This window comes from Lineus longissimus, chromosome 4, assembly GCF_910592395.1.
Source record: "Lineus longissimus chromosome 4, tnLinLong1.2, whole genome shotgun sequence".
Lineage (NCBI taxonomy): Eukaryota > Metazoa > Nemertea > Pilidiophora > Heteronemertea > Lineidae > Lineus > Lineus longissimus.
Genome location: NC_088311.1, coordinates 16,878,806 through 16,891,512, shown reverse-complemented (window position 1 = coordinate 16,891,512; position 12,707 = coordinate 16,878,806). Strand labels below are relative to the sequence as shown.

The following is a 12,707-nucleotide window of genomic DNA, read 5'->3' as shown; positions in this document are numbered from 1 at the left end:
AACTCAGATAGGCCTTCACATGTCGGCTTCCAAATGTCTCGGGCAAGGCACTTCGTCGACAGGCAAGCTAGAAGTTCAGCATCGTGAGCAGCTCCTTGATAAGGCCATGTCAGGTTCAGCGTGCCTCTTCAGATACATCAAGTATTGAAAGCTGTGGTGAGCACATAAACAGACCATGGTAACCTTCATTTGAAAATTCCTTCATAATCAAGGGCTAGCTCTGACTAAAACAGCACCCATAAACAATAGACCATCAATTTGACCCCAGCTCCTAACTGCGGGAAAACCCAAGTCCAGCAACCAAAGTACCAAAAATACATTTTTGTTTACATTTGAACTGCACACATGCGTTTGTTTACAATTTCATTTCCCGCGAAATCGTGGATTGAGAATAACATTAACCTGGGTTCAGCAGGTCAGCAGGTATACCGGCTGTTCCAATCATCCCCCACAGCCAGCTGTTCAAAAGGTAATGTTATTCACCCCAGAGGGAGTGCAGATAATTGATTAAGCCCCTGCATAATTTAACAGCAATAAGTGGTAAGGAGAATTGACAGTGTCCGATTAAAAATCCCTCATTACTGCTCCGATGAAGTAAATTTTTGAACAAAACCAAGACGTTGCATCAGGGTAAGGTGTCACCACAATTCATGCAAAATTTCAAGGCAATCCAACGCCTCTAAGTGTGACTTTATTCGTCCCCCTTCCAGTATTATTATATAGATTATTATTATTATTATTATTATTAGTAGTAGTATTATTATTATTATCATTAGTGTTATTATCATTAGTGTTATTATCATTAGTGTTATTATCATTAGTGTTATTAACATTAGTGTTATTATCATTAGTGTTATTATCATTAGTGTTATTATCATTAGTGTTATTATCATTAGTGTTATTATCATTAGTGTTATTATCATTAGTGTTATTATCATTAGTGTTATTATCATTAGTGTTATTATCATTAGTGTTATTATCATTAGTGTTATTATCATTAGTGTTATTATCATTAGTGTTATTATCATTAGTGTTATTATCATTAGTGTTATTATCATTAGTGTTATTATCATTAGTGTTATTATCATTAGTGTTATTATCATTAGTGTTATTATCATTAGTGTTATTATCATTAGTGTTATTATCATTAGTGTTATTATCATTAGTGTCGTCGTCGTCGTCGTCGTCGTCGTCGTCGTCGTCGTCATCGTCATTATTATTATACTTGTCTCAAATGTTTTTTTAATTGGATTTCTCTTATTTGTCATAATATAAGAAAGCAAAATTCGAAAATAACATTCCCTAGTTTCTCATACTGGATCTACTCACCAATAAGATCCGAAGCCCGACAATACCCGATTTGTACCACCGATGGGTAGAGTCTAAAACAGCCGGACACAATAGTAGGCCTTTCGCAGCCATAAAGGGGTGGGATATCTATTTAAGAGTTAACAACGTAATCGTCATGAATGGTCATGACTCTACAGCAGAACTTTTCGTGTTACAATTAAAGACCAATTGGAGGAAACGAAGACAAGATGTCCCACCCCTTTTATGGGTGCGAAAGGCCTACTACTATGCCCGGTTATTTAGGCTCAACCCATCGAAGTGGTAGTAGAAATCGGGTATTGTCGGGCTTGGGATCTTATTGGTTTATGCCTGTTTCGCCTATTCCTGTTTCGCCTACTTCCTGTTTCGCCTACTTTCCAGTACCCCTACAACAAATCGACTCTCCCCCGGGGAACCTTAGGGATGCATGTCCATTTTATGGGGAAAATGTGAGGGGACAATTGGATGATGTTAACGATGTGATGACAATTTGACTAATCAAATGCCATCAACTTTGTTAACAAACCATGCCATGACCGTTTTGAAAGAGTCACCTTGAAAGCGGGGACAGTCCGGGACTTATTTGACCATAGGACCATACTGACACACAGTAAAAACTAATAGATTAAGTAGAGTAAAGCAGTCGTTTATTATATAACCATACCATAAAATAAGCTAAAACATAAGCCTATGTAAGCTATGTATAATTTTCCAAAGTTATTCCGAATAATACTGAAATAATTGACATGTCGCTAAATCCATTATTTCAGACTTTATTCTTAATGATAGCCTTTAACACTATAGTAAGGGACGGTTCATATTCCTACGTCTGTGGGGAGGTTAGCAATACATTTGAATAGGCGAAACAGGAATAGGCGAAACAGGAACTAGGCGAAACAGGAAGTAGGCGAATCAGGAATAGGCGAATAAGGAATTAGGCGCAACAGGAATAGGCGGAACAGGAATAGACGGAACAGGAATAGGCGAAACAGGAATACACCATCTTATTGGCGAGTATATCCAGTAAGAACGAAAAGCACATGTCATAACAGGCGCTCTCTCTGCTTCAAAACATTACAGTCCTTCAATCAAAATTATATTTAATTTTCATTTCAGAAAAAGTGTGAGCAATACTGGCCCAGCAAGGGAAAAAACACGTATGGGCCATTTACCGTACGGCTGGTGGAAGAGTACAAGTTTACCGACTACGTGAATCGGATCCTGAAGGTCACATTGGTACGCTTATTATCATCAGTTCAATATAGGTTTGTTTGATTTTTTTGTCCCCCGGAGTTTGTGTAGGGGGACATGGTATTAGTACATGGCACCAACTTTGTGCTCGTTTCAACCCTACAGCTTCTAAACGACTCAAGCAATTCAATCGATATTTGGTGGAAGGAGTGAAGGACATCTGAAGATGTGTCCCACTAAAAATCATCCCGGTCAGATTCCCGGCCTGGCCAGTAGGGGGCAAAATGTTGCGCCGCTCGCCGCTCGCCGCTCGCCGGACGCCGGACGCACGTTTCCTGTCCGCTCTATAACTTCTGAACGACAAAATATTTTGGATTGAAATTTCGTGTGCTGATAGAGGGTGGGCAGAAGGTGTGTCGCGTCGAAAAATCGGCCGAGTTTCATTCCCGATTTGGCCACCAGGGGTCCAAAACCAAAAACACATAAAGTGTTAAAACTCGCTTAATATTTCTCCGATCTTTACCAAATCTTTATGGTAGACTAGGCTAACAAAGGTACACGATATATCTCTGGAGTTTTTAGTTTCATACATTATTCTGCCCCATAGGGGGCACTTCCTGAAAATCATGAAAATTCCCTTCCGCTCTGTAACTTCTAAACGACAAAATATTTAGGCTTGAAATTTGGTGTGTCACGTTACTGGGACACCCAACTGAACCATAAACTTCAGTCAATTACAGCCAACAACACCACACGGATTCAAACTACACATTTTTCAAAAAACACCTAACTGCGACGGGGGACAGTCAACGCTATGCTTGTTTAAATCAGGACCGTGGCTTGACAATGCTTGAGAGAGAGAGATGGGGTAGGTGGACAAGTGTCCACAAAAGTCATCAAACGACAGGTTTTTCATGCAAATTGGTCGGACTGACTGAGGATAAAAGTGGTATGCCCCCTCCCTCCATGATAAAAAAGCTAGCTAAGGGCCTGTTGATTTGGCTGAGCACAGATGTGCTATCAATGCAAAACAACCTTCGCCATGATCAGTTTGAAAATGCATTAAAGATAACCAAGGTATCCACGATAACAAGATGTTCTCCTGAAAGATCCTAATTTGCGATTATTTTTTCTTTGCTACTATTGGAAATTCTTCCAGGAGACACGAATTGCAGTACACCTTCACAGCGCAATTCTAATATATTATATTTACAGGCGGCAAAGAAGGTCATGTTACTCCACACTGATACACAAAATTATATTGTTATAGGCAATTATCTTGATCATACAATATTGTTTGCTTTCAGAATGGGGAGGTGCGCATTGTCAAGTACTTCAACTTCACCGCCTGGCCGGATCACGATGTACCCAAGTTGGCTTGCTCTTTGCTAAACTTCAGAGCGAACGTTCTCAAGGAGACTGAGTATGGGAAGGTACCCATATTGGTACAAAGCAGGTAAGTAAACCAGACATTTGTTGGTGTAAGGTATTGTATTCAGAGCATAAATATTGTAGCTTTTCGACCAAAGGTTGCTGCTGTATCACTTGGCTTCTCGTAAGTACGTCAATGAGCTCCGGCGGTTTTTCATTGCAAGCTGTATTGCATAATAACTAGTATTTCGTCCATGGTATTCCATTGACAATTCGCACAATATCACAGAACCACTGGTTCTAACAACAGTAACTGATTATTTTTACATGTATATCTACTAGCGTGCTTCTTCAACACACAAAAACAACTTGGAACTGTTCGCTTTGTTTGTTGCAGTGCTGGAGTAGGCAGGACTGGGGCCTTCATCGCTATCGACTATCTCATTCGCCAAGGAAAGGCTGAGAAGAAGGTCAACTTCTACGAGTGTATACTCAGAATGAGGGAACAGAGACCGAACATGGTACAGAACCTGGTAAGTCATCATCAAATGTATGCCCTCAAAATGAAGGAGCAGAAACCGCATAACCTCGCCATGGTGAGTCAACATCTCAAATGTGGGAGCCGAAACTGGCGTTGGTACAGAACCTAGTAAGTCAACATCTACGAGTAAACCCTCAAAATGAGACTGTAGAGACCGAATGTGGTAAATCTGGTTTGACAACACCTACAATAAGGGAGCAGAGACCAAACATAATACAAAACGAGGTAAGTCAACATCAACGAAAGTGTCCTCGAATTGAGGGAGCAAAGACTGAACATGGTACAAAACCTATGTAGTAAGCCATACAGAACCTATGTAGTAAGCCAACATCTACGAGTATGCCCACAAAATGAGGGAGTAGAAACCGAACATGGTACAGGACTTGGTTAATCAACATCTTCGAGTAGGCAATCAAAATGAGGGAGCAAGGACCACATTAAACATGGTACAGAACCCAGTAAGTCAAAATCTACGAGTATTCCATCAAAATGAGCGAGCAGAAACCGAATGTGGTAAGTCAACATCTAAAATGAGAGAGCAGAGACCTAACATGGCACATAACCTGGTAAGTCAGCATCTACGAGTCCGAACATTGGTCCCTCAATTCGAGGACACTTTCAAAGATGTTGACTCACCTCGTTCTGTACTGAGACCGAACATGGAGCAAAACACGGTTAGTTAACATGTTCGAGTGTGGTTCGAATACCTGAATGCTTTGATAATTTGGGTAGACATGGTTAGTAATTTAAACAGACATTATTCCATTATAGACCTCTTTTTAGATCTGTAGGTATTAGAGCCTGACTGGTGGAGAGAGATCGCCGAAAGAAACAGGCTAATGTTCCAGACCGAAGTACAAGATAGATTAAATGTTCCTCGACATTTCAGATGTCACCGTACTTGGCTTTCATCAGAAAGCTACTATCGGGACTTTGTCTCAGTTATTATCACTGTTCCGTTTTACAGGGGCAGTACACACATATACATGACGCAATTTTAGAGTATTTCAAGATAGGAATAACGTCCATCAAGAGTGACAACTTTCCTCAGAAGTACAGTGACATGATCAAAGCAATACCTGGGAAAGACACTTGTCAATTACAGAACCAATACTCGGTTAGTACCTTCTTTCTCGAATCTATTATACGGGGGGGGACCTATCAATATACCGAGGAAACCGACCTGTCAGTTACAGAACCAGTACTCGGTTGGTACCTTCTTTCACAAGTGTATGAGTACCGAGGAGAGGGACCTATCAACTCCTGAGCTCGGATTCTGGTATTCGGGAATTCCGAGTCCCTCGATATTTTCCTCGCAAAAATGGCTCTCCCATGGCATACCTAAATATGTTAGAATATAACTGATGCAAACATCCGGATCTAGAGATTCTTGGCCTACTACGAACTGATTACGAGTAAATGGCGTGACGAATCAAGCATGAACAACAATAAATTTTCATATTTATGATCAGAATTGCTGAAGAGGCTTTTTAGCTCAGGCAGAAAGCGCTGCTGTGCTTTTATGTTTTGTGTAAGAGATCATGTGTTCCACCACACCTGAATTCCGTCTCCCCAGATACACAGTTTTTCACAGGCTGTGTCTTTTTTAATCAGAGTTACATAATCTTCGTTATCACATTTTCAATTCTTCTTGTGTTTTCCCTTCAATTCTGTCAAAATCTTCTGTTTTTGAAAATATGGCAAAATTCTTGTTTTCCAATCTTTCATTCTATTTCAATAAAAAAATCTCGTGTAACAATAACTTCCTTGCTGTGAACGACTAGGCCCACGGCAGACATACGGCAGGGATTGGAGTCACAATACAGTTTTGGACTGTCTTATCAATTTCAGATTCTGGGTGCATTCACTGATGCCATCAGCCCTTCAGAACAGGCCCTGGCGAACATGAGCAAAAACAGAAAACAGGACATTGTTCCAGGTAGGTGGTCAGCCGTCTGAAAAAAAAAATCAGTCGCAAACATGTAGCCCCTTTAAGACCACCAACTATTGTAAGTCTATCCTAAAGTCCACACTTCAGCATGACGATCTACTGTCATAGTGCGTATTGAGGAGACTTTAGGATTGATGTTCAACGTCGATAAGTCGGCATGGCATTTCTGAAGTGACGACCGTTTCACTGTGGTACTTTGTATGTTGACATGTATACTGTAAACCTTAAAACTTTCGCGATGCCAAAATTTGGCGTATTTGTCATTTTCACTTGCCAATAGACTACGAAATGTTTGCCTTCGATGCAGAAATTCATTGGTTGATGCTTTGAAGTCGAAATTCTCGCGTTTCATGGAGCATTTGCTAAAATCGCGGAAATAAAAGCCTCGCAAAAATATCTCGATTTACTGAGGGTTGTTACGCATCATTTTATTGAGGCCATTAATCTTGTCTACTTGGCTATCGAACAGAAGAAAGGACATTTGTCGGGGATATGGGTGGGGCCATGTATCCTACACTTCCATTAAGAATTCGTAAAGACTAATGATATCATTTTTGGTACTATCCATCTGTGATCAGATTTAAGGTAGCACCAGTAAGGGGAAGACAATATACCATTCACTTCCTTCATTCTGAAATGGTTTAGCTGAAATGGTTTTTGGTCAAAGAGTAGCCTAAATGACGGAAGATGCAGCTTTTCGACTCGGAGAGTAGAAGCAAATGACGTGACACAGGCAAATTCTGAGTAGACTGACTAGTTATAAATGTCTCTATTCAACAGATGGCGCATCTCGTGTGGTTTTGTCTACACCAATAGATGGATGGAATGATTATGTTAATGCAGTTTATGCCACGGTAAGACCGCGAATGTTACAATTGGTGATCGGGCTCCCCAGTAGAGGACTACTTAAAAGCTAGTCTGACTCTACGCGTCTCGTTTATATTGTGTTATATCTTGTGGCTCACGTAAATAGAATTAGACAATGCAATGCTAAAGTCATTATGCACGAAGATTCGGCGTTGAAGCTTGGCATTCAAGGTATTTGCTTATCAGTGTAATAGTAGCGCTGTTGAAATTTATATTCATTTTAATACAAGTGGAGTAGGCCTTCAAAGCGGGGCAATAATGTGTATATGAGATCAAGATGAAATTAAGAGCATTATTTTGTAATACAATGCTGTGCCGGTATTTGGCAGGGGGTATCATCATTCTTGTGACATTTTTATTTAAAACCCACTGTGTATTATCATAGTCCGATTTAATTCAGATTCCACCATCTGCTTTCAGGGCTACGGTGAGAAGGACAACTACATCATAACCCAGATGCCCCTCCCTGAGACAATGAAGGACATCTGGCGGATCGTGCATGACACGGGAATCTCCACTATTGTTATGATGAACATGGTCGATGATACTTATGAGGTAATATTTACTGGCCTCGAAGGGTTAACATTGTCACTATAGTTCACAGTAGACCGTATAGGTATCAGAAAGGTAAAGTTGCAGTTCGATTTCTTCGACTAATTGTGCATTTTGAATGATAGGTCCTTGCTCAACGCACGTCTGCTCAGCATCCCAGAGTCTTCATGTGGGCACCGAGGAGCAGCAACGAGAACATCAATTGACCTTAGCAAGAACGATGAAAGATATTCAAAAATAAGTAATTTAGATAAAAAATCGCGACATAGACAAACAAATTTTGGAACCATGAACTTTAATGGGACATGGATGTTTGCAAAACAAACTGGTCATTTATAAAAGGATACCGGGTCCTTGGTCCTGGCAGCTTTATCGAAAACTGACTTTTTTTCGACCTTCTTTTATATCAGTTTTCCACAGTTTATTGGCCACAAGAGACTGAGCAGATGGAGTATCACCCACTGATAGTAGATTGCCTGGACGTGGACACATCCAACACAGATATCACTGTCAGAAACATAAGGATATCAAAGATTGCGGGCAAAGTCGGCGTAGTAAGTACGGACATTCTTGCTCTGTGACATGTGTCAATAATAGCAGACGGGGCTTACGCCATTATCTAAATTGTATTTGTAAAGGCTAATGATAGAAACTATGATCAATAGATACTCTGACCGCAGTTAACAGATCGGGTTATAGCATTGCTTTAGGCTATTAAGTGTGGACGGCGAGCACGGGGCTGCTGTGACCCGGGTGATGGCGGACACGCGGGATTTTCCAATTGGATATCGGGGGTGCTGCTCTCGAACGGGTCGCCGCGAGGCCCTGCCAATGCCCATAGACTTATTGAATGTTCATTGTGAGTACTGGTGTAAACATTCATGTTCATTGGGCTCTGCGCGAGATAATTTGTGACCCGTCACAGCAAAACCAGGTGCATGACGCACAGAAGATGAGCCTAAATGACACCAGGAGATAATGGAAGAAATTGATGTGCTCATATTTCACAAAAGGCAGACAGTAGAGAAATGAACCAACAGGCCGTCTCAACCTGCCAGGCTCAGAGCGAGGGGGCCTGGTTTTGCTGTGATCTTGACGGGTCACATTTATTTTGTTGGGTTATAACGAGAAATTAAATACTCAAACATTTAAATTGCTGCAACGGTAGATGAATGCCGGAGAACAAAAGTTGAGCGAATAAAAGTGCTTGGGCTTAGCTGGCCTATAGTTTATTTTACTGTTACCATCTCTTTAGAGAAAAGATGATATATCTGGTCGAGTGGTCCGGCACTTTCAGTTACAAAACTGGCCCGATGGTCAGGCGACGCCAGCATCCGTGGAGGCGATCGTGGATCTGCTAGAAAAGGTCGAGAAGTGGCAACAAAAGGTCGAGAACAAGAAGATACTTGTACAATGCCTGTAGGTGCCTTTAGTTTGGAATGAGAGCTCATGCTTTATACAACACAAAGAAAATAGAAAGATTATGTTCGTGCTCGGAGTTATTCCTCACGGTTCAAAATGATTGATAAATAGCATACCTTTCTTGCATGTGATTAGGTCGTATTTTAACAATTTCATTGATATCTTGTCTATAGGGACCTTGCTTCTCAAATTGGCAAGCCTTCTTGCTGGCGCATGCACTAAATACCGCTCCTAATTATCTTTTACACGACATGATTGCGCATGGCAAAATGCTAAAAAAAAGGCCTCGGCCTACACATTGGCCAACCCTTCATGGTCCTCGCATACGTCATCCTCTATGGTGTGATATCATTTCTAGGGACGGTGCTTCCCAAAGTGGTGTCTTCTGTGCGGCGCATTCTGTCATTGAGAAGGTCAAGGTCGACCAGGAGGTGGATGTTTTCCAGTATCTCCGTCTGCTGAGGTCACACAGACCACAACTCGTCAACACTTATGTAAGTACCCGGGTTTTGCAACTTTGTCCAAATCAATGTCGGACATTGTCATTTAGCCTCATAGGTCTTCCGGATCTCGTGTTTTGTCTAATGCAATCATCATGATCATACGATCCCCTACCGTCTACCTAAAGTCTTAAAGGGGTACGCTGTTTGAAATAACTGGTGGTGAGGCGAAATAGAAATGCAGTTATACACAAGGTAGATGCCACCTATACACAATGCCGTATTGCAGTAATCATGCAGGCAACTTTGTTGAAACTTGGTATGAATAGTATGTGTGTATCTGTCTACATAATGGCAACGTTGAAATGTATATTTAGTACGTATTTACGCGATTGGAATTGTTTAAACGAACGGTTTAAACTGTCATTAGAAAGATGAACGCCATGACTCTGCCTGAATATTATTCTCCATGTTCGATATCACTTTCAGGAGCAATACAAGTATGTCCATGAAGTCGTTCTGAGATACCTACAAAATTTCGACCTCTATGCTAACTTCCAGTAAACAGTGCAATATACTCCCAGGGAGTTACTTTATTTGAGCAACGAATCGTTTGTCGAAATCTATGATACAAATACCAGCAGCAGTCGATCGATCATTTAAAGGGAATGTTGTTTCCAGGCAAATTGTGGCTGGAAATGGTTCGTGACTCCACCACCACGGGTGTCAAAATCATTCTATTCAGTATATGTAAACTCTCAAGAGATACATGTAGGCCTGCATATTTTCATTACGATGGCAAAATGTATACCAGGTTACATGTAGGTGCTGGTGCCATATATCGGCGTCGGTCCAACTATCCCAGTATAGCCTGATATCACGACTTTAGAGTAATTTAACTACGTGTTACCCAGAAGTATTAAGGTAGCAGGAAGGGTTGGGCGTTTGTGGTTTCTGAGTCTGAGGGGGTTGGTGTCTGTTGACTGTGACTGTGCTTTAAGAGAGACTAGACATGGCGCCAGTCTCTCTTAAAGCACAGTCAACAGGCATTTGGTCTCAGTATTTGGGTTTTGATTGCCATGACTGTACCCCTGTAAAAGTCAGAGGAGGAGAAGTTTGGAATGATGAAAGCATTGAAGAAGAAGAAATGTTATTATTGAGGAAAGCAAAATTTATTATGAGACTAGAAGGCAGTGTCCTGACTTGATTATTTTGAAAATGGCGGTCTGAACACATTAAAAGGTGGAACATGGCATTTTATCGACTTTGAAGTGTTCCGCAGTTAAAGGGAGACTATAGGCAGCAGCTAGGTAGGCAAGATAAAGTCATACAAATTTGCCAATAGGGGTCAGTCATACCTCTAGGCATGGCGCCAGTCTCTCTTAAAGCACAGTCAACAGGCATTTGGTCTTAGTATTTGGGTAAGTATAGAATCAAGGCAGCTCAGAGAGCAATGATTGAACGATGCTGTGGACAAGTCCAAGGATACTGCATCAGTCACGACCAACTTCTCATCAGAAAGCGTCACCACCAGCATATTCAATGTTCAGTTCCAACCTGTACCAGTCCAATGCACGCCTGTCATGGTCAGCAGTGGTCAGCTTAGCGCGATATGGAACATTCTTCCGAAACTCAAGCGAGGGAAGTCTGCTCATTAGCCTATCTCGCGCACTGCTCCTTCTTGTCAAACATCGTAGTGAAATCGTGGTACAGTGGGGCGTCCTCGAGGATTGCAGCTGGTCGGACAGACGTGAGGTGGGATGTGGGCGGCTGCACTTCTTCGTTGATGTGCGATGGCAGATAGCACAGTTGTTGCGTTGCATGACAGCTGAAAGTGAATGTGATATCATAGAACTGAGGCATTTGCAATGAGACTATAGGTGAAGTAGAAGCAAGGAGTGAAATGGGCCATCTTCCAGTGACTAATATACAGAGTGAGGGCACTGGGTGTTGTTAGATTCAGCATTGAATGTATTCCTCGTACAAGCGTGAATAGTGTGGACATACAGTGAGAGGTGAGAGACCCCTATTGACTACTTATTGTAACTTTATCTTGGATATTATATTAGTATTGAACTTCTAGCCATGGAATATGAAGAAATTGAAGTTGTAGGCATGGAATATGAAAAATTATTCAACGGTGAAAGACATTATTCCATGAGGCTTTGCCCTGATCGCAAAGGACGCGACGCGATTGGTTCACATGCTAATGAGGTATGATAATGATAATTACCTCTATAATGCTACTTGGATAGCGACTGTGTCGTTGATTGCAACAGTGGTCTATGTCAATGTGTGCCTGTAATGTCAATTGAGTATGATGAGGTGATGACGATAGTGCAATTATTAAATATTGGCAAGAGATCATACTACAACATAGGTCTTGTTTTTGACAGATGACTGTGCGACATTCCCATTGGGTCTTGTTAGAGTCAGCGCTGCATGTATTCCTTGTACAAGCTTGAATAGTTGTGACGACTTTGAGGGGTGAGAGACCCCTATCGGCTACTTCGGCTAACTTTATCTTGCCTACCTAGCTGCTAGCAATAGTGCCCCTTTATCAAGACTGAAACCCACTGTGCGGGGCTAAGAAATTACCTTTATAATCCTAGTTGGATAACCACTGTGTAGATGAGCCGATGAATAATGATGTTGTTCATGTTTACCATGTTTACTAGTACATAGCCATAGGGTATGCACTGGCCAGTGCACTTTCTGCACGTCGTCATGGTCATGTACGTACGTGATACCTTGCATATTTTGTTTTTTGAATGCGCATGCTTTTTGGGCAAAATCACTTGTACCAACACTAATGAATAATGTCTTCTTATCCCTATGACTCCATACACAGTGAGGGCATTGTCCCATTCCCATCAAATGGTAACTTATTGTACCGTATTAGGGTGGAAGTTGGGGAGCAGATACCTACCGTTGCACGCCTGTCATAATCAGCAGTGATGAGCTTAGCGCGATATGGAACATTCTTCGGAAACTCAAGCGAGGGAAGTCTGCTCATTAGCATATCTCGCGCACTGCTCCTTCT

General features: G+C 41.4%; 1 protein-coding gene across 1 annotated transcript; it reads left to right on the top strand.

Annotated features, from left to right (window-relative positions):
* Positions 1-4,388: 4,388 nt before the first annotated feature.
* Positions 4,389-10,555, top strand: LOC135486273 (receptor-type tyrosine-protein phosphatase T-like). The gene is made up of 9 exons (XM_064768961.1): positions 4,389-4,424; positions 5,400-5,549; positions 6,284-6,371; positions 7,164-7,237; positions 7,671-7,805; positions 8,213-8,356; positions 9,058-9,221; positions 9,583-9,718; positions 10,154-10,555. The coding sequence occupies exons 1-9, from the start codon at positions 4,389-4,391 to the stop codon at positions 10,226-10,228; spliced, it is 1,002 nt and encodes a 333-aa protein (XP_064625031.1). The 3' UTR covers positions 10,229-10,555.
* The last annotated feature ends 2,152 nt before the right edge of the window (positions 10,556-12,707 follow it).

What these genes read in the sequence shown, in the direction of transcription:
- LOC135486273 (XM_064768961.1), top strand. Translation starts at nt 4,389, where the DNA reads ATGAGGGAACAGAGACCGAACATGGTACAGAACCTG. An exon ending in TTGCGGGCAAAGTCGGCGTA is followed by an intron (nt 8,357 to 9,057) that starts GTAAGTACGGAC and finishes CCATCTCTTTAG; the next exon opens with AGAAAAGATGATATATCTGG. An exon ending in AAGATACTTGTACAATGCCT is followed by an intron (nt 9,222 to 9,582) that starts GTAGGTGCCTTT and finishes TATCATTTCTAG; the next exon opens with GGACGGTGCTTCCCAAAGTG.